We start from the raw sequence: 26,524 nt of genomic DNA, 5'->3' as shown, positions 1-26,524 counted from the left end.
GGGGCGGGACCGGGAGTGGATGGCGGCGGCGGCGGCGCGTGGGGGGGAGAAAGCAGCACCCGGAAGGGAAGAGCGCCAGGCTCCCCGCGCGGCAGGTGAGGATGGGAAGCGAAGGAGACTCGGGCGGGAAGGAAGGGCAGCTCCTCGCCGAGGGAGGCAGCGGGAGGAATCGGGCCCCGGAGGGGATGCGAACCTGTAGGAGGTGGGGTTCTTTGGGGTGGGGGGCGTCTTGGGTTTCAGCACCCCCCACCCCACCCCGAGGGATTGGGCTCCCCCACCGAACGCGGGTGGTCCCTCCGAGCATGTGCAGAGTGCCGTCCCGCCCAACCGCAGCCAGAAGCAGCGAGCCCGTTCTCAGCCATGCCTGACGCTTTGTGTGGTCACGGCAAGGAAAGGAAAGTTTCGTGTTCTCAGCTTCGCCTTGCGCATTGCCCTCTGGAGTCCCTCGAGGAGCTTTGATTTTTCCCCTCCAGGATAAAAGATGGACTTTTTGGCTGGGAGACAGCTCTCAGCCGGTGTTGCATGAGGTCCTTGATCTCAGGGTGAAAGGTTCAAGTCAAAGATTCCCGCGCCGCGGGGGGTTGGGCTAGATGACCCCCGAGGTCCCTTCCAACTCTGCAGTACTGTGATTGGTGCAGTGGGTCAACGTGTCTGGCTGTTGGGGGTTTGAGGCCACCCAGGGACCGCTGTGGGCTGCATTCCTGGGTTGCAAGGGGGTTGGACTAGATGACACCCTGGGGTGCCCTCCGGCTCTGCAGTTCTGTGATTCTTGTTTTAGAAATGTCTGGCGCCAAGGAAAGCGACCGCTGAGCTTAGAATTGGCTAGTTAAGCTTGAGGCTTACAAAAATTAAGGAGCCATTTGAATCAGGGATGCATGAAGTTAAGAGACATCCTGCCATACCTTTGTGCCTTATGCCACTCCTGTCTCCTGCCAAATAGGTTGCGGCTTGTTGATGGGCTCAACTTGAAGGACTGTTGAGAAACAAATTTATTACTATTGTGCATTGAGTTCTTTGAACACTCAGATGGCCTGGATTCCAGTAACTTGAACTTTGGCAAGTGAGGAACACAGGGAGATGGTACATGGCAGTTAATTAGAAACAACAGCAACTTCTCTATGGTTTTTTTTAACACATGAATGCTTAAAAAAAAAAAATCCTTCCAGTAGCACCTTAGAAACCAACTAAGTTTGTTCTTGGTATGAGCTTTCGTGTACATGCACACTTCTTCAGATAATAAATGCTAGTTTGTTGCAAGCCAGGAGCATGTAGCCCAGGGGTGTAGGTAGGTAAGGAACTGGGTTGTGAGGAAGTTTGAAGCTTAACACTGGGAAAGATGCAACGAAAAAGGGCTGCCATTCCTTGCATATGAAAAAGACACAAACAGCAGAAACTCCCAGAATTACTACACTTGTATTAATTCAGTTTACACTGTACCTAAGGATTAATGGCACATTTGTCCAAATATTAGGAAAAGTGCAGTGTGGTCTCACTGAGCTTTACTCTCAAGAAAATATGTATGGGTTACAGTGGTACCTCGGGTTACAGATTCTTCAGGTTACAGACGCTTCAGGTTACAGACTCCGCTAACCCAGAAATAGTACCTTGGGTTAAGAACTTTGCTTCAGGATGAGAACAGAAATCATGCAGCGGCAGCAGGAGGTCCCATTAGCTAAAGTGGCGCTTCAGGTTAAGAACGGTTTCAGGTTAAGAACAGACCTCCGGAATGAATTAAGTTCTTAACCCAAGGTACCACTGTACAGTATAGGATTTCAGCCTAAAGTTACTATGTGTACTTTACCAGCTGGTGCCTATCACTATATTATACAAAGAGAAAACATGGAGTGACATTTACACAATGAAAACATTGTATGTACTATTTGTGAATAAAGAGAGGGAAACGATTCCATTTGCTTTTGCCACAGAGAGTTGGACGCAGGAACTCCTAAGTCAATACCAAACTCCTGCTTCTCTGTGTGTGCACAGTAACAGCTAATTTGTGGAGTAATGTAAACCTACGAGGCCCAGAATTTCCTGTGTATCAGGATTCTGGTTTTGCGCTCTTCCTTACTTGATAGCTGAATAGCAGCCATCTAATCACACCTTTGTGTATTGTGTCAGGGAATTTCTATTTGGCAGGGAGGAATAGAGGAGACTGAAGATGTATCACATGTTTTACACTAAGGTTACAGCCTGACTCTCTATAATGCCTCTTTGAAAGGTTTCCCCACGCAATTAGGTTGTACAATTTCCAGAAGTATTAAAAGCACAGTGAAACAGGTTTCTCATATCCTCCCTGGTAATTGAAATTTGGCGGCGGGGAGAGACGGTGATCTTGGAAAGTATCCAAAAATATCTGTGTCTTTGTAGAATTACTATTGAAGGGGAACTGAAGGATTAAGAAGTAGAATTTGATTTTTGAGCAAGAACTAGAAAAAAATAACAGGAGGACGAAAGAGGATGTCAACAGGGAGATAAGAAATGACCCAGTGGCTTACAAAAGGAAGGCAGGGATTACGGGGTGAGGTAGACAGAGGGCGTATTGGGATCTACTGGCAAATCTGTGTGAGTTGCAGTAGATCTGCAAGGGTTTCCAACTCCTGATTGTTTAACAATAGCAACAGCAAAATGACTTTTCCAGCTCAATTAGACTGCTGAAATGAAGAAAAGTTGAAGTACCAGTAACTAGGAGTGGACTCTGCTGCAAAAGAAAGTAAGCTCTTTTCTAGTAGTCCTATGCATGCAAACAACCGTTTTATGTCTCTTGCACCTGACTCTGGTTGGTAATCTTTTGATTCTAGGAAGAGACAAAATACATGCAGCAAGCCTGAACTCTGCCCACCCCTGAGTTGAAAGTCAAACTAATAATTGCCTACAACTGTTAGTACTACTGCTGCTGTCATCAGTCTTTGAAAAACACATCTACCTTTGCCAAGTGCTTTGTTGAAATAACTATAGATGATGTTGCATCGCAGCCCAGGCCATGTGAGATTTGTGTCACACTGTGAAATGGGTGGGATAATAATTTATTATACCCCTCCCATCTGGCTGAGTTTCCCCAGCCACTCTGGGCGGCTCCCAATCGAGTGTTAAAAACAATACACCATTAAATATTAAAAACTTTCCTAAACAGGGCTATCTTCAGATGTCTTTTAATAATAGGGCAGCTGCTTATTTCCTTGACATCTGATGGGAGGGCGTTCCACAGGGCGGGCGCCACTACAGAGAAGGCCCTCTGACTGGTTCCCTGTAACCTCACTTCTCGCAATGAGGGAACCGCCAGAAGGCCCTCAGAGCTGGACCTCAGTGTCTGGGCTGAACAATGGGCGTGGAGACGCTCCTTCAGGTATACAGGACCGAGGCTGTTTAGGGCTTTAAATGTCAGCACCAACACTTTGAACTGTGCTCGGAAACTCACTGCGAGAAGCAAAACTACAGGGAACCAGGCAGAGGGCCTTCTCGGTAGTGGCGCCCGCCCTGTGGAACGCCCTCCCATCAGAAGTCAAGGGAATAAACAACTACCTGACATTCAGAAAATATCTGAAGGCAGCCTTGTTTAGGGAAGTTTTTAAACTGTGATATTTTAAATGTATTTTAATATTTGATGGAAGCTGCCCAGAGTGGGTGGGGTACAAATAACATATTATTATTATTATTATTATTATTATTATTATTATTATTATCTCTCAGGACTGGTGTTATATGGTCCCAGCGGCCACTCCCAGTCACCAGTCTAGCTGCCGCATTCTGGATTTATTGCAGTTTCCGAGTCACCTTCAAAGGTAGCCCCACGTAGAGTGCATTGCAGTAGTCCAAGCGGGAGATAACTAGAGCATGTACCACTCTAGCAAGACAGTCCGCGGGCAGGGAGGGTCTCAGCCTGCGTACCGGATGGAGCTGGTAGACAGAATTAACCTGCGCCTCCATGGACAGCTGTGAGTCCAAAATGACTCCCAGGCTGCACACCTGGTCCTTCAGGGGCACAGTTACCCCGTTCAGGACCAGGGAGTCCCCCACACCCGCCGTCCCCTGTCCCCCCAAAACAGTACTTCCGTCTTGTCAGGATTCAGCCTCAATCTGTTAGCCACCATCCATCCTCCAGCCGCCTCCAGGCACTCACACGGGACATTCACTGCCTTCACTGGTTCTGATTTAAAAGAGAGGTAGAGCTGGGTGTCATCTGGAAGTGTGCATTGATGTGATGTTTTGGACCACAACTCTCATCCTCTTGCAATTTAATTTCGGTAGTATGGAAGAAAGGTGGGTGAGGTTAGGCGATAGCAAGTAGAGCAGGAAAACTGAGGGTATTTATTCATTCACATATCCTGCTTTTCTGCTTGAAAATTTGCTAAAGGCAGTTTACAATTGTGTTTGCGTGTTTTTAAGTGATTATACAACTTTTTTTTTTAAGTACACAATCGAAACAGACAGGCAGTAGGGCAGATAAACAAGCCAAACATGACAGAATAATAAACTTGACTAGATTTCTTCTACCTTCACACTATGTTACTGGGACCTCAGTCTTAATTTATTTTAAAAATGCATTCTGGCTCAGGAGAAGCTTTTAAAATAATTAAACAAGTGATTTGACAACGTGAAGGGGAAAGTTGTAATTCTCTGCAAAGTACTTGCAAGTGAGGTCTGACGTTGGAAATACTAAACTAGAGAGAGGTTTGAACAAACAGAACTACAGTACCATGTTTACATTGATGGGTGTAGGCCTGGGTAGGCAAACTAAGGCCTGGGGCCCAGATCCGGCCAATCACCTTCTAAATCTGGCCCGCGTCCAAAAATCAGTGTGTTTTTACATGAGTAGAATATGCCCTTTTATTTTAAATGCATCTCTGGGTTATTTGTAGGGCATAGGAATTTGTTCTTCTTTTTCTCTCTCCAAAATACAGTCTGGCCCACCACATGGTCTGAGGGATGGTGGACCGGCCGACGGCTGGAAAAGGTTGTTGACCCCTGGTGTAGGCCATGGGTAGGCAAAGTAAGGCCTGGGGCCCAGATCCGGCCCAATTGCCTTCTAAATCCGGCCCGCGGACAGTCCGGGAATCAGTGTGTTTTTACATGAGTAGAATGTGTCCTTTTATTGAAAATGCATCTCTGGGTTGTTTGTGGGGCCTGCCTGGTGTTTTTACATGAGTAGAATGTGTCCTTTTATTGAAAATGCATCTCTGGGTTATTTGTGCGGCATAGGAATTCATTCATTCCCCCCCCCAAATATAGTCCGGCCCCCCATAAGGTCTGAGGGACAGTGGACCGGGCCCCCTGCTGAAAAGGTTTGCTGACCCCTTCTGTAGGCCAGTGTCATTGGTGCATGTGCTGACTAGCCTTTATTCATACACTGAAGCATTGTGAGGAATTTAAATGGTGGCTCCAAGCTGCCCCGAGGTTAGGGCAAAGTTTTTCAACCTTTTTGGGTCCACAGCTCCCTTGACCAGCTACGTTCCTTCTGCAGCACCCCTTTGGGGCTCAGGAGCTCAGTTATGTCACCCCTTGCCTGCAGAGCCAGCAGCCCCCTCACCCCTTTTCAAACACCCTCAGTTGTAGAGTGTTCCCCCAGCCTCCTCTCTTCTCCCCTCTCATTGGGAGTCCTCTAGGCAGCCACTGCTGCCGCCCCTGGTCTCTGAGCTGCCCTACCCCCACCCCAAAGAGAGGCGCCTCCTAAAATTGCCCCACAGGGGCCTGGGAAGCACCCCCTGGCCAGCCCCAGAGGCACCATTCGCCTGGGGGAGCTTGTAGCCAGGGCTGCTGCAACAAACAGCCATGCAAGCCTTTGGGAGGCAGAGACGCGAGAGGGCATCAGAGGAGGGAGGGAAGAAAAAAGGAACAGAGGCCAGGGTTGCCCGCGGCACCCCTGACCATCATTCAAGGCACTTCAGGACGGCACCCTGGTTGAAAACCACTGGGTTAGGGGGACACTGATGATACAGCTCACCACTAGGGGGTTGGTGAGTTTTCAACTAACATAGGAGGGGCCCAGGGGCTGAAACTCTGCCAAAGACCTAGTCAATGCTGCAGCCAGCCCAGATTTAGCCTATTATTATTATAAGGTGGGCAAACATATGCACCACACTCACAGTACCTTTATGTTCAAGGTTTTATCTTCAAATCTGAATAATCACAGTTCCTATTTTAATTCCTAACGCCTCTATCCCATAAGGCTTAAATGTTTAGTGCAATCCTATGCATGCCTGCTCAGGAATAAGTTCTGTTGAGTTCAGTACAAGGTTGCAGGCTTTTCAGCCTTAGTTTTCTAAAAGTCTCCCTTGGCTAATTTGTTGTGTTGCCCAGTAGTTTCTACAAATAGGAAGATTTCCAATGTAAAACCCCTGCGTTAAAACCTGAACCCATTGCTTTTTGCCACCATATCCCCCCCCCCCAAAAAAACCATTGGTAAAGCCAGTGTGGTGTAGTGGTTAAGAGCGGTAGACTCGTAATCTGGGGAACCAGGTTTGCGTCTCCGCTCTTCCACATGCAGCTGCTGGGTGACCTTGGGCTAGTCACACTTCTTTGAAGTCTCTCAGCCCCACTCACCTCACAGAGTGTTTGTTTTGGGGGGGAAGAAGGGAAAGGAGAATGTTAGCTGCTTTGAGACTCCTTCGGGTAGTGATAAAGCGGGATATCAAATCCAAACTCTTCTTCTTCTTACCTTGTTTTTGACAAGGTTATAGATATTTAATATTTACCCCCAAAATTATACTGCTGAATATAATAAAAATGCACCATATCCTCTGCTGCTGAGCAAAACTCCATTCATTTTGGTCTTTCATGTACCATGCACCGTTCTAAAGGTGCAAATAAGGTTATCAAGCTGCGTCTTGGAAACATTTTATAGTTGCCCATTTACATAGACACATAGCAGGGTTAAACCTTATGTTGCAAGTTTCTATGTTCGTAAATATTTAGCGTATATAAAGTGCTTTGTGGAATTGAGTCTCTGTTTTGAAGATCTTTAGTCAGATTTCTTATCTAGAGGAAACACGGTATATAAATAAATATCTCTCAACGGGCTGTGCTTCGCAGTGAGTGGTTTATTGTTTGCCAGTTACACAATTTCTGACACGTCACTTGTCTTATATGCAGTGTTAGGTACAGCATAGCATCGAATGCTTTTCTGTGTGCAAGTTACTTAAGTGTCCACATGAGGAATCGGTCTTTTGGAGTCACCTCTTGACTTAGAAAAACATTTTCCCTACAAGAAAATGAAATCATTTTGCGTATGCTACAAAGGTTGGTGTTTGCTGAAGAAGAACGACAGCAAGAAAAATTGGTGTATAGCAAGCTGACGATACACAAAACTTGGAAATCTTGTGCTTTCTTGTAAGACTGCTTGGGAAGAAAATGTGCCATGGAACTTATCAACTGATACCAGATGGGTCGTTCTTTTCCAGCAAGGTTGACTGAATAATTCTATGTGCCTTACATTTCAGTTTTTGAAATGGCAGCTAACGGAGAGAAGATTATACTTGAAGTTAGTATATCTCTATGGTAATTTTTTAATTTTAATTTTTTTAAACCATTTTCTACCGTATATGTTTTTATTAAGAATGCTCTTAAGAAAATACCTAACAGTGCTGAATATGTTGGGGGGGGGGTTTCTTGCTGGCTGAACTCTTAATGGGGGTGAGGATCCAAAGAGCGACTTCTGGTATGCCAAAGGAATTAGGTATGTCAAAGAAATTTTTGCCCCCCCCCCCACCTTCAAATATTAGATCTGTGTGCTGCTTTTTATGCTATATTGCAAATCACTTTTGAAAATCCCCTTAGTTTCAAAAGTGGTTTGTATGTGGCATAGTTGTTTTTCTCTTTGATTACCATAAGCCCAAAATCTACTTGAACATGCAGAATTAGTCCTGAGCTATTTGAGGCTTTATGGGTCAAAACCAGCACTTTGAATAGGGCCCGGAAACTAATTGGTAGCCAGTGCAGTCAAACCAGAATCAGTGTAATATGCTCAAACCGTCTTGCTTCGGTGAGCAACCTGGCTGCTGAATTCTGCACCAGCTGAAGATTCCGAACCGTCTTCAGAGGCAGCCCTACATATAACACATTGCAGTAATCTAACCTTGAGGTTATCAGAGCATAGACAACAGTAGTTGGGCTATCCCTGTCCAGATAAGGGCATAGCTGGGCCACCAGCCGAAGCTGGTTTGACATAAAAGTTGAGAAACTTGTTGTTCAGGAGAAACGGCCATCTGTCTTCTGTTGGACAACTTGTTTATTAGGCTGTATTCAACAGCTCGTATGTTAAGGTAGTTCATGAAAATTTAAATTGGTATTTCTTCCTGGCTTGTGTTTTGTTTAGTTGTTCAGATGTTATACAAATATAAAATATGTGCAGGAGAACTCTAAGAACAGTTGTTGTTGTTGTTTAGTTGTGTCCGACTCTTCGTGACCCCATGGTCCAGAGCACGCCAGGCACTCCTGTCTTCCACTGCCTCCTGCAGTTTGGTCAGACTCATGTTGGTAGCTTCGAGAACACTGTCCAACCATCTTGTCCTCTGTCGTCCCCTTCTCCTTGTGCCCTCCATCTTTCCCAACATCAGGGTCTTTTCCAGGGAGTCTTCTCTTCTCATGAGGTGGCCGAAGTATTGGAGCCTCAGCTTCAGGATCTGTCCTTCCAGTGAGCACTCAGGGCTGATTTCCTTCCGAATGGATATGTTTGATCTTCTTGCATTCCATGGGACTTTCAAAGAGTCTCCTCCAGCACCATAATTCAAAAGCATAAATTCTTCGGCGATCAGTTAGATGTGTTCTTTTCACTTCCAGGACGTTTGTGCAAAACTCAAAATGCTGGTCAGTGTGAAATACGTCTGGCTTTGAACTGAAATGTTACAAATGTACAAATTCATTTATGCCTTGCACCATTCCAGAGTGTCAGGATGCCTTACAATATTGTAACTCTTCCTTCCTGTGGGATTATTTCTATCTTATTCCCTTACAGCTATTTCTTCTAATCCTTGAACAGTTTTTTTTAAACCCACAGATAATCGTTCTCATTCCCTTTTGTCCTAGTCAGATTAGCATTTCTTCACCTAAGTTTCCATAAGCAACTCATACAGTTTCATGAAATATTACTTCCTGAGCTCTTCTGCTTTCAGTTAACACTGAAATCAAGGCTGGGTCTGTTCCCAAATCATCCTCTTCTTGGGTACCAGGCATCCATTGGGTTCATCTACAATAGATGGCATCATCTACCATAGAAAAGGTGTAAAGAAAAGGTGAAATTGGTCACAGATGGAATGGAAAGTCACCTGGCTGTAAACTTCCTTCCTTCCTTCCTTCCTTCCTTCCTTCCTTCCTTCCTTCCTTCCTTCTAGTCTTAGTGACAGCTACTGCCACTTTGTGCTATAATCCTCTATCCCAAGCTTTGGTTTTCAGCTCTAAATCCACATTGCTCCGGAAAACTCAAGGCAAGAACCCATCAGGTATTTTTCCCTGAAATGTCATTGGGAAATAAGCATTGTGGGACATAAAGTTCACATTTGACTAAGACTGCAGTATTCAGTTGATCGATATATTAATCAGTTAAAAAAAACCTTTTGGTCAAGCAAAAAGTTGCTGGTTATCTGGGCAGCAGATTAAAAAAAAACTTTATTACATGTATTTTAATACCGGTATATGCTTAGAAAAAGCACAAGTATTGGGTGCCATTCTAAAATAAAAATTTTTTTGTCCTAAAGTGCCACAGCATTGTTATACTGAGTTTCACATATATATCTAAAATCAATTTACAAAACCTAGTAAAAACCATTAAGAACAGTGTAAAAAAATAAGAAAAGATTAATTTAAAAAAACAATACAAAACAGACACCCCTAGCAGAGATCTGTTCAGCCAACTGGAAAAGCTTGTTGGAGCAAAAAGGCATTTTAAAAGGCATTTTAATTGCTTCCGGAAAGTACAAATAGTGGGAGGCATTTATCGCATCTGGGATTTCTTCTCAGGGTTATCAAAAGAAGAGGCTATTCAGCATCCGTGACTGGCTAGCAAGTAATAGGAGCTTGCTGAAGAAAGAGCCAGCACCTGACCTTTTCATGCCTTCATAATTTCCTGCCCTCCGAGGCAGTGTGGACAGGACAGGTTGAGGGCTTGAACAGCTTGGGCGACCATCTATTATTATTATTATTATTATTATTATTATTATTATTATTATTACTACTACTACTGTACTATTATTAAATTTGTACACCACTCTGCAGCCATAGATCACAGGGCAGTTTGCAACATAAAAATACTATTGGAAAACAAACAAACAAAATGCATAATAAAAATAAGAGCAAAACCAAACCGGTCTCCCGCGACACATTTAAGGGTATCGTATGTTAACCAGCCAAAATCATCTCAGGCCCTCTCCTAAGGCTGCCATAGCATCCCATACACCCACCCCACTGCTGATAAGAGGCCATTGGAGAACGCACAGAGGAACATTTTTTGCAAGCCTCCCTCTGCCCCAGGCCCTCCAAGTGTCCTTATTTGCTAGGGACAGATCTGGATTTACAGAAGCCATCTGGGTTTCTGATTTGATCCTGGAATGTCCCGCTTTTCCTTAGGACGTCTCTATTGCCATCAGAGAAATGTTGGAGGCTGTGGAGTTATGTGACCCCCGCCCACCCACCCAAGCCAAGGAGATAAGTCACTAGGAGACATCTGAAGGCAGCTCTGTAAAGGGAAGTTTTTAAAAGAAAAAAATGTAGGTTTTTATATTTGTGGGAAGCCACCCATAGTGGCTGGGGCAACCCAGTCAAATAGGTGGGGTAAAATAATAATAATGTCCCTGTTTTCATCGGAGAAATGTTGGAGGCTATGGAGTTATGCAACCCCCCCCCAAAGCCAAGGAGATAAGTCACTATGCAGACTTATAGAAGACATCTGAAGGCAGCTCTGTAAAGGGAAGTTTTTAAATGTTTTTTCTAGGTTTTCTTATGTTTGTTGGAAGCCACCCACAGTGGTTGGGGCAACCCAGTCAATTGGGTGGGGTATAAATATAATAATAATAATAATAATAATAATAATAATAATAATAATAATAATAATAATAATAATAATGATGTCCCTGTTTTCATTGGAGGGAACGCTGCCCTCTTGAGAGCAGAGGAGCTACGCAAGCCCATTGAGCTCCATGCTCTTCCCCTTCCTGCCTTGGAGGCAGAGAAGGAGGAGGCCAAGAAGGCTGGAGTGTTGAATTGTGGGAAAGATGGATGAACAACACACCTCTTTATTACAGCAGTTAGAACTGCTCCTTGTGTCTGACACAACAGCATAGCTGGCTGCTTTATATAATACTAAGTAACTTGTAACAGTAACAAATTCCAATTAACTAACCAATCAGTGAACGACAGCTCTCAATCCTTCATTTGCATACTGGTGGCCCTGAGTGAGAACTGCAGCCAATCTTAATACATAACTTGGAGGTTGGCCTGGCTCCCCTGTCAAAATGGCACCCAGCAGCAACCAGGCCCTAGGAGAGCATTGAAGGCTTTGTACCCAGAGGGGCTCTTCTTTCCTGACTTTTGGCATCATTGCAAGCAGTGTTGCAGCTCATGCCAGCTACCCCCTCTATAGAGGCACAGGAGGAACCTCAGCCTCCTCTCTTTGCCGAGCATCTCTCTCATCCTCTTACGAGAGGCAGTCCTGGAGCGCGGCAAGAGGGAAGCCCTGTGGCGCCTAGCCTGGGAGGAACCAGTGCAATGGAGAAGGTTAGCAAGTCCCCCATTTCCCACCTCTCCCGGGGGCAAGCAACTTCCCCTCTCTGTTATGGGGTAAAGAGCTGGAATGGGGTAAGAGCCAAACGGCCTGACGGAGGCCTTGCGGTTCAGGCACGAACAAATCCAAGATAGGTGGCAGCTTTTTCTTTCCATGAAGGCTTTATCGAGGGTTAATAAGTAGAGGGCCTCCCAAAAAGCTTGTCACCCACAATATCCTGAAAACTAGCCTTTCTCTTCCTATAACAGGAGCCTAGAGAACTCCTGAACTTCTGACCGAGACGAAACTATAGTATTATAGAGTTGGAAGGGCCCACAATGTGGGGTCCAAACCCCAAACCCTGATGTTAAGAAACTTGTGCTCTTCCAACTGAGCTATCCCAGGAGCCCTGAAAAGCAGTGAGGGAAAACGTTTTGCCCTACTTCTTCTCAGACCTACGTAGACACTCAAACCCAGAAGACTTTCCTGATGAGAAAAGTTTGATAAGTTGTCGGGGTGGGAAATTGTAGGGGCCAAACAAAATTGTTATTTTAAATATAAATTTGATAAACTGATTTGCTGAGTGATTGCCCCCTTGATGGAGGCTAACTTCACGCGATGTTAACAATATAATTAGTTATATAATAACTTGTTGTGGCTTTATGGTATGGCTTTTTGTTTATGTTGCTGTAAACTGCTTTGCTATATATATATATATATATATATATATATATATATATATATATATATATATGATAGAGCAGTATACAATTTTTTTAAAAAGGAAATAGATAAATACCTTTATAAGGGCCAACCAAAATGTCACAGCATTTTGGCAAGCTTGCTCTTTGTTAAGGTGAAAAAAGCTGGTTTAATGTCAAGTGAAGGATGTCAGCAGGAGACAAAGTAAGAAAGGAAGCGGTATGGAAGGGGAAATTATGGACATATGTTTGCAACAGGAGCAGGAAACCTGATTTTAAGAAATTGTATTAAATTTAAGTAATTTGGTTTGATTTGTTATAATTTGGAAAAAAATAATTAAAATAATTAAAACCTTTTGGCAAGCTTGTGAGTTCTGCACAACTCTTCATCAAACATGAATCGGAGGGGGGGGGGAGCCATAAGGTCAGAGATGTAGGCTCTGTTCTGAGATAGAGATGGCAGCCAGAATAAGTTTCTTTCAGGTGCTACACCCCAAAGAGCAATAGCTCTCCATTGTGAGATGATAAATCCTGGCATGTAACCCAGATCTGCCCTGTACCTTAAACAAAACAATCAGATTCCAAGATAACTAGAAAGCAGAAATAAAGAAAAACAGGGGAGTCTTTATCTTGGTGAAATTGGAGATTAAGTTTGAATAATGTACTAGTTAAGAGAGAAGCAAAATAGTGCAGTATAGCCTAGTTTCTGATGGAGATGTAACCCTCAAAAGTCAAAGTGTTTGTATCCTGAATCAGGGATCAGAGGGTTGTATCCAACTAAATTCTACTCAAATCAGACCCATTGAAACTAATTGGGAGTGGGTTCCTTTTATGATCTGATCAAACCAGTTGTAAACATCAGCTAATTGGCACTGAAGTCAACCAGGTTAGTGTTCCTGGCCTTCCAGGATAGTATCGCACGTCTTTTCATTCAATTGGGTACCATGTCTTCAAATGCCTGCATTGATCCCCAGAGAAACTTAAATTTTGTTCTGCTGCAACAGGAAGCCAGCAAGGTCATTGTCAAAGTATAGATGCCTTTGACAACCTTTCAAGTAATCTGTAGAAGTTACCTCAGCAAACAGAGGGGCCTATTTGGTGAGCCTGAGAGTGGATTCCTCTCCCTCATTGATTCCAGCAGATTAAATTTGGATATAGCTGTCCATGGCCCCAGCCTGGCTCTGACAATTTGTATAGAGCCAGTGTGGTGTAGTGGTTAAGAGCGGTAGACTCGTAATCTGGTGAACCGGGTTCGCGTCTCCACTCCCCCACATGCAGCTGCTGGGTGACCTTGGGCTAGTCACACTTCTCTGAAGTCTCTCAGCCCCACTCACCTCACAGAGTGTTTGTTGTGGGGGAGGAAGGGAAAGGAGAATGTTAGCCGCTTTGAGACTCCTTCGGGTAGTGATAAAGCGGGATATCAAATCCAAACTCCTCCTCCTCTTCCTCTTCTTCTTCTTCTTCTTCTTCTTCTTCTTCTTCTTCATAGCTTTCTTGTGTATTAAGGGCACGATGCAACTCTTGTGCAACCCTAATAAAGTCTACATTTGGGGGGAGAGTACGCTCCAAAGTCTGCTTTATTAACAGTATGCTCCTGTTAGTATGGAACTACATGAGACAACGTCTGGCCCAAATATGCACACACAGCACTGTATTAAAGTTGTATGTCAGACCCTCAAGTGTCCCTATTTTCCAAGGACAGTCCTGGATTTACAGAAGTTTTCTAATTTGATCCTGGAATGTCCCACTTTTCCTTAGGATGTCCCTATGTGCCCCCCCCAAGCGATAAGTAACTATACAACCTTTAGAAGATATCTGAAGGCGGCCCTGTATAGAGAAGTTTTTTAAAAAAATGTTTAATGTTGTATATGTTGGAAGCCTCCCAGAGTGGCTGGGGCAACCCAGTCAGATGGGTGGTGTATGATGATACTACTACTACTACTACTACTACTGATGATGATGATGATTGATGATGGAATAGGGCATCCCTATTTTCAATGGAGAAATGTTGGAGGGTATGGTATGTGTGTAAATGTGACTTACAGTGGGGGAAGGTGAGGCAATGAAACCTTCAGATACAGAAGAATAGCCACCAGCTCTTGAAAAATCATGATGAAATTCTAAAGGAGTGTAAAAGAGTAGGTTGGAGTTTCTTTTTACACAGTTCTGGCTTTTTAATCAGCTTTTGCTATGCCCCATTTTCAAATGGGGAACCTGTGGCCAGGCCAATGTTTTTGGACTACAACTCACATCAACCCCATAGGGAAGGATGATGGGAACTGTAGTCTAGATTCACTATTCCTGCTTTGACATTCAGTGCTTTCACCAGCAGTGGAATTCTTCACTGCCGCACAGACTATTTTGTTCCAGCAGGCTTTCTGTTAGCGTTGGCATTTGAAGTGGACTCTGTTACTTCCTTGCTGTACTGCTTTGACTTTTGATTGTTTTATTGCATGATGAATGTTGTTGGCTGCACTGAATGCTACTTTGGTAAGTGGAAGGGCAGGTTATAAATAAGAACCAGCCATCTGTTAGCAAATTTGTAAAATAAACATACCCTCCATAGTAACATGGGGTGGTTTTTTAACTACCTGCTGATTTGTGGGTATATAGTTTAAAAAGACACATTTGTTTTTCTTAACTGTCTTCAAAATGCTTCCTGCTTTTGAGTAGCTTGAAGTTTTAATTGGGGAATTGGCAGGCGGCTCAAAGAAAAACCGACTGAGCAATAAGATTTATTTATTGTCATTGTACAAGTACAAGTACAACGAAATTGGATGCCTTAAAGCAAAAATACCAGTCCTTAAAGCAAGTGGCAACAGCCAAAGTCAGCAAGAAAAAGGTACAGTGGTACCTCGGGTTAAGTACTTAATTCGTTCCGGAGGTCCGTTCTTAACCTGAAACTGTTCTTAACCTGAAGCACCACTTTAGCTAATGGGACCTCCCACTGCTGCCGCACCACCACCGCCCAATTTCTGTTCTCGTCCTGAAGCAAAGTTCTTACCCTGAAGCGTTACTTCTGGGTTAGCGGAGTTTGTAACCTGAAGCGTATGTAACCCGAGGTACCACTGTATTGTTTCTGTTGCATTGGCTCAACGCTGCCACTACAGACCATTGGTTCTACCTGTAATGCAGTGGCTTCATCAAAAAAAAAAAAAAACTTGGTTCGTTACTCCTTGACTTCAGAGACTTCTTTTTGTACTGAAAGCAATTCCTAAACAGGCTTCAACATATTATTTTAGCCTACTCAGTAATCCCTTTTTTTACATTTGATATGTATGTTTTCTTTTTCCCCACCAGGAAAGCGATAGTCAAGCTATGTCTACCAACTTGAAATACCTATCCTTGGGGATTTTGGTATTCCAGACAACTAGCTTGGTTTTGACTATGCGGTATTCAAGGACACTGAAAGAAGAAGGACCTCGTTATCTATCTTCAACTGCAGTGGTTATTGCTGAGCTTTTGAAGATCACAGCCTGTATTTTGTTGGTTTACAAAGACAGCAGTAGGTGTCTGCTATTTGTTTGTTTGTTTGTTATGAGGCGCTTAATACTTTTTTCAATACAAGGTGGGACCTTTAGCAAAATACTGCATTGTATCCTCCCTCCTAAATGAAACGTTCCTGTTCAGTGTTGCAGGAACTCGTCTTCCTCAAAAAGAAAAATCCACTCTTCTTCCCACACCTACTTGTTTTTTGTTTCCCCCAACTGTATTCCACAACTAGGCTAATGAGCATGCTCAGACCTCATGGGGCTGTTTTTTTTGGGGGGGGGGGTCAGTTTGGCCTCTTAATCTTTTTGTGTGTGTAAAAAAATAAATAATAAATTCCATGTCTGTAAACCTCAGGTTTTCCCATCCACAATTATAATACTGTATTCTTCTTGTTTCTTGCTGGTCCTGTTTTTGCTACAATTCTGTTGCCACTCACCACCTGAATTAACTACAGTGGTGCCTCGCTAGACGAAAACCGCTAGTTTTCGCTTAAAAAAAAAAACGTCTTGCGAGGCAGCCCCATTGACTTTTTCGTCTTGCGGGGCAGCCTTCCGCTTGCGAATGCCGTTCGTCTAGCGAGGCATTCGTCTAGCGGGGCACCACTGTATTAGAAATGTACGGAATTGTATTTTGGACACAGCAACAACTTCTTCATTTTGCTGCCAGTGTTCCTAGTGCTGAAGAGACGAGTTAGATGTCTTCATCAGCAAGAACTAGATATTGCTATATCTTAATCGGGAGACACCATTGTCAGCTTTGCACAGTTATGCAATGAAGATGCTGCAGAAAACCCATTGCTGTAAATTGACATTAACTACATAGCTATGCAAATTTTTGCTTAGAAATGGCATGTTTAAAAGCAAAGCTCTAAAAGTTTTTAGCAAAAAAGCTAGTTATAATTAATAGATCACACTAATCTATTTTTAAACCTACAAAGAATTTATTATCCTCTCTTTTTGCATAGAGTGCAATTTACGATCTCTGAACAGAGTGTTGCATGATGAAATCCTTAATAAGCCTATGGAGACACTTAAACTTGCTATTCCTTCTGGGATTTACACACTGCAGAATAATCTCCTGTATGTTGCCTTGTCAAACCTAGACGCAGCCACTTACCAGGTATGGTATGCTTTTGAGGAGTTTGCTGTTGTTTGTTTGTTTGTTTGTTTGTTTGTTTTTAAAACTGTGCACACAAATAATGAGTCATTAATCAAGAGTCATCTTGATTTGGTCTTTTCAGGTCACGTATCAGCTGAAAATTCTTACCACTGCGTTATTTTCTGTGTCCATGCTCAGTAAGAAATTAGGTGTGTATCAATGGCTTTCATTAGTGATTTTGATGGCTGGAGTTGCATTTGTACAGGTAAATATTTACATAAACATACTCCTGAATATTAAAAGTGTAGATCTTATTTGCTTTACTACTTAATACCTGGGGTAGTATCCAGTGGTTTTTTTAAAAAAAAAGTTTAGGGGTACTCTCATTATCCTACTCATATTAAAATACTGCCCCTCAATGAGGCCAAACTTAGATTCACAAAATGTTTAGGGGTATGTGTACCCCTGCATCCCCATAGAAAAAAGGCACTGGTAGTATCCAACAAAGGACTTTTGGCTGCACAGTGGAACATCCCTTCCTTCTCTCCCTCTGTGCCCCCTAAATCTGTTCTGGGAGGATTGTTTTTTTATTGATATTTAGAAATGAGAGAATAAGGGTGGGATCCTTATTAAATGTTGATTCCCGGATCAGTTTATCCATTGATTGCAGATGCTGTCAGCTGAGAAATGAGACAATACAGAGTACAAGATACAAAATCATAGCCCCAGTAAAATATCAAAGAAGATCCAAGACATTCAGATATTTTGGCACTTAATTGGTAATAAATGTATTGGTACCTTCTAGGAACATATTCAGAAGGGTGTTTTAAGATTGGCCAGGAAAGAGTCTCATGATAAGATATATTATGTGTTCTCTATTCTGCTGATAAAAAACTGTTGTAATAGAACACATGTTCACACACGTTGCCTACAGACTGCACCCCACTACTAATGGTGTTTCTTTCCGGGGTCATGCACTTTTGCACAGTCTTCCTAAGCCAACGTTTGGCTTGGCATGTTGTGTGAAGCAGATCAGTAAGTGCAACAGAACCTCAGGATCCATTTCATGTGTTTGAACCTGGTTTCAATGAAGTTGGGCAAACTCTTTTCTCTGTGTTCGTGTCACAAAATCCATAACTGGATATTAAATGCCAAAAGAGGAATAAAGAAATAGCACACAGTTGCAATCAGCTCTTTTGTCAATAAACGTCCCTCCCTGGATCTCTACTTGTAATTCATTTGTCAGATATACCTTAAGGGTGCATTGAACTCCTGATTAATTTAACAGTGATAAGCAGATGGTGAAACTGCAGAGCAACATGGGCCAAACATTCACAACTCTTTAATAATAATCTTGTTTAATAATCTTGTTATTTTGGAAGGAAGTAGCAGAATAAATACTGTCCTAAACATGTTTTCACACGTTCAAATTATGCATGCTGTTCTAGGACATGATCCCTAGATATAGGCCATGTCACCAATAAATGTGCCTAGTTCTTTAGGGTCACTTACAAAACATAGAATTCAGTGCTCCCAGTGTTGAACATCTGTTGAGTGACTTGCTGGATTAGTTGATTATTATTAGTATTAGTATTATTCCCTGCACATCTGGCTGGGGTTCCCCAGCCACTCTGGGTGGCTTACAGCATGTATAAAACATAGTAAAACATCAAACATTAAAAACTTCCCAATACAGGGCTGCCTTCAGATGTCTTCAAAAAGTTGTGTAGTTTTTTTAAATCTCCTTGACATCTGAAGGGAGGGCATTCCACAGGGAGGGTGCCACTACTGAGAAGGCCCACTGCCTGGTTAGATAACACACAAACAGCATTTAATAAAATAGTAAACCTGAGAAACCCCAAAACGCTTCAGAAGACTGGGTTAAGAACTAGATGTTTTTATTAGCAGGCGCTACAGCACAATTCTGTTTGTGTTTGTTTGGAAACATGGCTCTCTGTATTCAGTAAGGCTTAGTCTCAGATAAACATGCTTAACTACCAGCACATGCACTCTTATATGAGAGTACGTCTCATTGAGATAAGTGGGACTGGTTTCTGCATAAACATCAGGGCAGCCTGAATATGTTTAGAGCCACAAACTAAAAAGTTGCAAAAACAAAATGGTGGGCATTAATTTGGGCGAAAATATTTATCTTTTTAAATGTGAAGGGCTATGCCTATGCATGCAACTTTTAAAAGGACTTACTAAAAACCCAATTCTATTGTCAGTACAGTTTGATTCACTGCAAACTTGGAATGCCATCAATAGCTGCTCAGGGGTATAAATATGTGAATAAGGACTAAACAAGAGCTGGATGGGAAATGTATCTGGTATTTCATTGCCTCTTTTCGCTTCCTGTCAGCACAACTTCTGCGCTATGTTAAATTATATTTAGCAACCTGTTGTACGATTTTAATATACATGTTTTATTTTGCTTGTTTCCTTTAGTGGCCATCAGATTCACAAGAAGCGGCCACTAAGGAACTCTCAGCAGGATCACAGTTTGTGGGCCTGATGGCAGTACTTATAGCCTGCTTTTCAAGTGGATTTGCTGGAGTGTATTTTGAGAAAATCTTGAAAGAAACAAAACAGTCAGTATGGATCAGGAACATTCAGTTGGGTGAGTCTTGTTTAGAGAGAAACACAGAACGGAGATTCAGATTTATAGCAGAATCTTATCAGAGTACCTCAACATGCTTTTGTGTAATTAAATTGTTAACAGAAGCATATGCCAAATTTGCCATTAACTTTGCTAACAGGAACTCTAAACGCTGCATCCTGTTCGGAATGTAATTGTTGTTCATTTAACGTCTGAGTCAGCTTGTTTTGTTTGATTTGATATCATCTAATGGGTGCTAAATACAGTGGCTAAGATCCAAACCACAGTGCAACTAAAATTCTCTTTTAGGGGATTTTTTTTAATGCTTTGTCATTTTCCATGAGGGTCCTCTGTTTAAAGATTAAAAAGTCAAAAACTCCGTCTGAAGTGTCACAAGTTCATGGGCAAAACTCAGATAATTCTTTGGATCCTGGCTCATGTATTGTACTAGAACTAGATTAAATTTGACTGCATGTTTCCTATTTAAAGCATAATCGTAATGTGGCAGTTATTTATACTATGCCTTTATTTTAAAAATAAACTGGGAATATCATGTATCCTGCAAACATTTTCTTGATGAATACTTAAATCCCTCCCCCATGTCTGTAATAGAAATGTGTAATAAAAACACGCATGAATTCCTTTTGTTTAAAACAAAATATATCATTTCTCAACAACTGATTACAGGATTATGGACTGCCATTTTAAAAATATGATTGCATGTATATTTCTAGAGATATATTATGAACCTGTAGGAAAGCTCCTCTCCAGTTCATAGGTTAGATCTGAATTGACTGTACAATTGTGACACCTCATGTAAGCAGTTGAATTAATTTTGCTAATTGCCTTTGTCCTAAATGCACTCAAGGCAGCATTGAAAAATCCAGTCTTGGTTACACAGTAAAATAACTATAACAGTAAAATGTAACTGCAAAATTTTTTTAAGCACAGGAAAATAGAAATGCATTTACAGTATGATTGCATCTTACACAGGGGTTTGGTTCCAAGGGTTCAGCGGACACAGAAGAACATGTATATATTGAAATCCTTGGAACTGTCCCCACACGAGCATCCCTGGCATGCTGGAGCCCATGCACTAAGAAAGACAGAATTTTAAAGCAGATCTTAAAAAGTGGGGAGGCTCATATTTTTATTCTGTTTAATTATTTTAAACTGTATACGCCAGCTTTCTTCACAAGCAACAATTGCGCACCGCTTTCCTGTAATAATTTGCTCCCAAAGCAGCTAATAATAATAATAATAATAATTTATTTATACCCCACCCATCTGGCTGGGTTTCCCAGCCACTCAGGGCGGCTTCCAACAAAGATTAAAAATACATTAAAACATCAGTCATTAAAAACTTCCCTAAACAGGGCTGCTTTCAGGTGTCTTCTAAAAGTCTGGTAGTTGTTTTTCTCTTTGACATCTGGTGGGAGGGCGTTCCACAGGGCGGGTGCCACTACTGAGAATGCCCTCTGCCTGGTTCCCTGTAACCTCACTTCTCGTAGTGAGGGAACCACCAGAAGGCCCTCGGCACTGGACCTCAGTATCTGGGCAGAACGATGGGGGTGGAGACGCTCCTTCAGGTATATAAAACAGAAAAGCAATGATGGATAAAACAGTTTGCAGCTAATAAAAATGCAAAAACGTAAGCACAGAATGAAGAACTAGTAGCTTCAGAACAAAATAGCCTTTTTAAAAGGGGAAACTCTTAAAAGCAACAGACTCAATTAAAAACTTGCTTTAATAAATATGTTTTCAAATCTAAGACTTTCTTTTTGGCAGATAAGCTGTGAGCATGTTGTTTAGGGCTTTAAATATCATAATATCCTGCTCCGGGTGGGCGCCAGTTTCAACCATCGCAGGCTGAACACCAGGCCCAGGGTGGCGAGCAGTCATGCCCAAGCGGCCAGCTGGCATAAATTCCCTGGCCAGCCACATTGCAGGGCAGAACAGCCCACCAAGTCTAAAGCTCAAACTGCCCAGTCATGGGCAATCAATAGGGTGAGGCTTGGTTGGTGGACCTGGGCGAGGGAGTTCCCGCTCTGGTCTGGCGGCTAAGGATAAAAAATCATAACAAAGGCCTTGAACAGGTGAGGCAGCCAGTTTACTTTCTACCTATGACCAGCACCTGCCAGTAAACGGACAGAGCTTTATTCTAGTTGCAAGTACCAGGACATTATTTGGGATTCCCCACATGAGCACATTAATTGACACAGGAGGGGACCAACCTGCGTTTCTACGTACATGCAGGTGAATTAAGAGAGTTTCTTCTTTTATTTTTGTCGTTCGTTTCACTGTGCTTTAAAAAACCTGTCTTGTCTTTTTTAGGATTTTTTGGCAGCATATTTGGCTTGATGGGCGTCTACATTTATGACGGGGAACTTGTATCGAAGAATGGGTTTTTTCAAGGTTATAACCAGCTCACCTGGATAGTCGTCGTTCTGCAGGTAATGCATCCAAAGTTACATTTTTACATAAAAACCAGCAGAACTTATTCTCTCACAGGATAAACATGTCAGTTTTCTGGGATAAGTGCTACTGCTTCTTATTGTGGAGGGTCAATTATCTTTATTCAGTTCAATTACTAGTTTAAAGTATTTTGACTTATTAAAAAGCCGCCCCCCCAATAATCAGACATTATTTTTCCTAAATTGAAATATACATATGATGGCAAATTACACCACCAAATCAAACTTCTAACACAAAGCATAATGTCTCTTCTAAGACAGTTGTGGCATGTGCAGGTGTCATCTTATAATAGTTTCTTTTTTACTTCAGATTATTCATATGCAGATTTAATCAACAAAACCCCAATTAATCAACTAAGTTTTCTTCAATCAGTTGACAGCCCTATTATTAATGTGATATAATTTTGCACTTCCTCACCCTACATGTTTGTGTTAACAAATACCTATTTAATGCAATACTTACAAAAGCCAAAGGGGGATGTGCCGTCTTTGAAAAGACAGTCTCCATTTTATTTGCATAGTAAGGAAGGCCTCTTCTTAGAAGTTTTCAAATATGATGACAACTTACTTTTCAATGTTTTGTCAGGCACTTGGAGGCCTTGTTATAGCTGCTGTTATAAAATATGCAGACAACATTTTAAAAGGATTTGCAACATCTTTGTCTATTATACTGTCAACATTAATCTCATACTTCTGGCTGCAAGATTTTGTCCCTACAAGGTAAGAGTATGTTATATAAATAACTTGAAATTTGTGTCTCAGCTGATTTTAAGTAAATTTAACTGCTTAGGTTAGTACGCACTCTAAATACTTTGCAATAGGATGCAGCCTTTGTATGTGGCGAATGGTGGTTGTTATGGGGATTACAAAATATAGATTCTAGTCGGAGTCTACCAAAGGTTTTAAAATGCACATTGACGGTCGCTTGTGTCACTGTTTCAGTACCTTTTCACATGCTTTTATGAATTTGTGTCTCCCCCCCAAAAAAACTTCATTGTGAGTTTCATTGAATACAGAAGAACTTGATTACAAGTACATATGGTTCAGATAGCAACTGTAAGACATTTAAAAGAGCTCTACCTCTTTCCCCCTAAAAAAATAATAATAATCTCTGTATCTGCTGATCCTGATTTTGTTTAGTGTTTAAATCTGAGGCGCTATCCGCAAGATCTACAATAACTAAAGTTACAGTTCAACCAGAAGCCCATTATTAATAGCTCAAACATTAACTAGACAAGGAAAATCATCAAATTCAGTATGCCAGAGTGCAAAACATTAGCTGAGAGTTGGCTTTGGTTTGCTACTAATTTTCACTGGTAATTCAATTACTACCATCATACCTTGGTTCTTGAACAGAATGCATTCCGGGAGTCCGTTAGACTCCCAGAACTGTTCGAAACTGTTCGAAAACCCAGATGCGGCTTCCGATTGGCTGCAGGAGCGTCCTGCAGCCAATCGGAGGTCACGGTGGATGCCCGGCTTCCAAAAATCATTTGAAAACCGGAACATTCACTTCCAGTTTTCAATTGTTCGGGAGCCGAAACATACAAGTTCCAAGGCGTTCGGCAACCAAGGTACGACTGTATATATTTTTGAAACCAATATTCACCATCTGTTGTTGGACTGATGTTGGGCATCCTGAGTTCTAATACAGTACATACTCAGGTATCAATATTTGCCTGGCAATTGTAATCAAACTGTAAACGAACTAAACAATAAATATTCGTGGGGATTAGGTGTTTTTCAGAACGTTAATGGGGATTAGACACACAAATGGCATGCCCATTTAAAGCCTTCCAAAGCCTCCCCTAGCAGGGTCAACATAGATTGGGCTTTTATTGATGGCGCTGAAGTCACTTGTTGCCAGTCTATCTGCTCCAGGTTCCATGGTCCATCCACTTCTCATGGAGATTCTTTTCCATTGATGAGCTGTTCCCGTTCTGTTCATCAGATGTGAAAAGCTCAATTTGATGTAATTCATTCTGAGCAAGTCTGAGTCCTATTTTTCCTGGTGGAAAAGCAGTTCCTTCAGCAAAACTGTTTTTTTTTTGTGAAAACCTCTTGAGGATTTTGCAAGCCCCAAATCAGTGACTTCTTCCGCTTGTATGACTATTACTGGCCTGTCAGGATTTCTGTGTAGAGAACTGCTATGGCAACAAAACTGCTGCTCTACCCTTACAAGCATACAATATTGGCTCCCGTTTATGATGGAGGGAGGGAGATTTTTGGCCTAAAGTTTCTTGCTGCTCAGCTGCAATTTCATGTGCTCTAGCACAGCCTTCAGGGGTGATTGACACGTTACACCATCTGGTAGAGTGAATAAAAGTTCTGTCATCTTCTTCTTTAGAATGGGAGCCAGGGAACAAGGAGGGCACTATTGATAGTACACCTGGCAACTGTTTCCCTTGTCTGACACGCAGGATTGTAGCTCAGTAACATGCTTTCGATGCAGTGATCTCTATTACAGTCCTTGGCATTTTCAGGTAGGATTAGGAAAAGCCATTTATAAAACCCTGCTACTGCCAGTCATTGATTGAGCTGGACAAGCCAACAGTCTAGATTTCCCATCGGGCAGCTTCTTATGTTCCCATGTTGAACCATAAGTTGATTAGAATCTTTCCTTTCCTTATTTCCATACTTTAAGAGAGAATATTAAAACACCAGCAGTTCATTCAGTCAGAAACGGAAGAAAAATATTTAACTCCAATAGGAATATCTCAGAGCAGGTACATACTGCCTGAATTTTGAAAGACCACTATTTTGATACCCGCAACTTTTTGATACTTTGAATTTTGATACCCACTATTTCAGCCATTTTGAACCCGGCAGCACGCATATTGGACTTCTCGGTCTGAGCCACTGTCTTCCATGCCTGTGGAAGTGTCCAAGGCAAAACAATGGCTTTTATGTCCAGTTCCCTCTCAGACAACATCTTGAGACTTTAACAGTAACCATTTGCAAGCTGGGAAGTTCTGTCGTGTTGCCGTGCAGAAGTCTCACATTTGCTCACTGCATCTATTTAATAAGGTGCTATTTCATCACTTTGTTATTGTTATAGTTCCAGTTCCTTTGCAGATCTCTGTAGGTGTCCTGGTGTATGCTTGTAAGGGTAGACCAGGTTAAGAGAAAAGCCAGAAATCTGCTTGTAAGAAGAATGGGGAAATGGGGAAAGCAAAACTAATGAACATTTTGGTCGTAAAATAAATACCAGTACATTGAAGTAAATGATTTCCAGTTTATGAATGTATATGGTCTTAAGTCCCCCCCCTTCTTTTTCACTTTCAGTGTTTTTTTTCTTGGAGCCGTTCTTGTAATAGCTGCTACATTCCTATATGGTTATGACCCAAAGCCTGCGGGGAATCCTACTAAAGCGTAGCAGAATCTTCAGTGCCAGCCCTTTATTTGCAAAAACTGTGCATTAAGGACCTCAAAATAATTATATGGAGGACCACCAAGCACTGGAATGGAAGAGTTTACATGGTATCTGAAGAATGACAACATATTAAAATACTGGTTTATGGGAGACAAAACTACAGAAAGACAGAAAACAGTATGTACCTCTGGAAACGAAGGAAGTCCTAGAACAAAACTTGAAGGGAACATGTTGCAACTAATACCTACAATTAGAAATGCTTCCTGCTTGAACTCTGAGGTTAAATCAGAATTATTTACTGTATTTGACAGCTGCAGAAATGCCCTATGCACTCTTCTTGCAAGAGCACATGACATTTGTTGAATTGTACCTTTTTTCTTTTCTTTTTTGCAAATCGACGATTTCATCTTAGTATTTTTTTTTAAACTTGCTGTATATTTGTAATTATCAAATCAAAGTGAAATAAGACTTGGTGCAACCATGGCGTTTCTGATTTGGTATTCCGATTTAAACCCCTGCAAAGTAGGATTGAATCATTCTCCTTTCAAACATTTTAAATATTTTATATAGAAAGCTGAACAAGTAAACAGAAATTGGTGTTGGGAAACGTATCTATACACATTTCTTACGGTCACGAGAAATCTTTTTGATAAGATTCCCAGAGAGGAAGTATTTGAATCCACAAATAATAAAAAGGATTAACCAGAAGTGTTGTGTATATGTAGGGATCAGGTCACAAATCTATGCTGCTGCAGCACAACCATTGAGTCTGACCAAAGGCTTCGTAAAAACAAATCGAAGAGGCATAGCTGCTGTGCTTTCATTCAACAAAAGGCTATGATAAAGTGCCAGAGTTGGCACCAGATATGGATGTGTGTGTTCAAAGAGCAAATCATTTATATATATATATATATATAAGCGAAAAAAGTCTTGTAATTACCTTACAGTGCATTTCATTGCTTCAAAATTTAATTTGAAAATATTTTAAACTGTATTTTTTAAATTAGTCATGGAAATGTTTAAAGGTATAATCGTTCCTTTTGGAGCCATGGTGATATATCATGTGAATATACTGTATTATATTACAGAGCTTTAAAA

The 26,524-nt window shown here is 41.8% G+C and overlaps 1 protein-coding gene across 2 annotated transcripts; it reads left to right on the top strand.

The window, feature by feature from the left end:
• On the top strand, positions 1 to 26,524 carry SLC35A3 (solute carrier family 35 member A3). Of its 2 annotated transcripts, none has more exons than XM_033151534.1 (8): positions 1 to 95; positions 15,691 to 15,895; positions 16,847 to 17,001; positions 17,123 to 17,245; positions 19,429 to 19,600; positions 21,914 to 22,032; positions 22,640 to 22,773; positions 25,339 to 26,524. In XM_033151534.1, the coding sequence occupies exons 2-8, from the start codon at positions 15,709 to 15,711 to the stop codon at positions 25,427 to 25,429; spliced, it is 981 nt and encodes a 326-aa protein (XP_033007425.1). In that variant the 5' UTR covers positions 1 to 95; positions 15,691 to 15,708; the 3' UTR covers positions 25,430 to 26,524. The 2 variants fall into 2 exon arrangements, with proteins under 2 accessions (XP_033007425.1, XP_033007423.1); XM_033151532.1 differs by lacking the exon at positions 1 to 95 and adding an exon at positions 7,456 to 7,477.

Source organism: Lacerta agilis, chromosome 6 (genome assembly GCF_009819535.1).
Source record: "Lacerta agilis isolate rLacAgi1 chromosome 6, rLacAgi1.pri, whole genome shotgun sequence".
Taxonomy (NCBI): domain Eukaryota; kingdom Metazoa; phylum Chordata; class Lepidosauria; order Squamata; family Lacertidae; genus Lacerta; species Lacerta agilis.
This window is presented reverse-complemented; position numbering and strand designations above follow the sequence as displayed.

Coding starts and splice junctions, on each gene's coding strand:
- SLC35A3 (XM_033151534.1), top strand. CDS start 15,709: ATGTCTACCAACTTGAAATACCTATCCTTGGGGATTTTGGTATTCCAG. Junction 17,246..19,428: donor CTGGAGTTGCATTTGTACAG/GTAAATATTTAC, acceptor TGTTTCCTTTAG/TGGCCATCAGATTCACAAGA. Junction 22,774..25,338: donor CAAGATTTTGTCCCTACAAG/GTAAGAGTATGT, acceptor TTTCACTTTCAG/TGTTTTTTTTCTTGGAGCCG.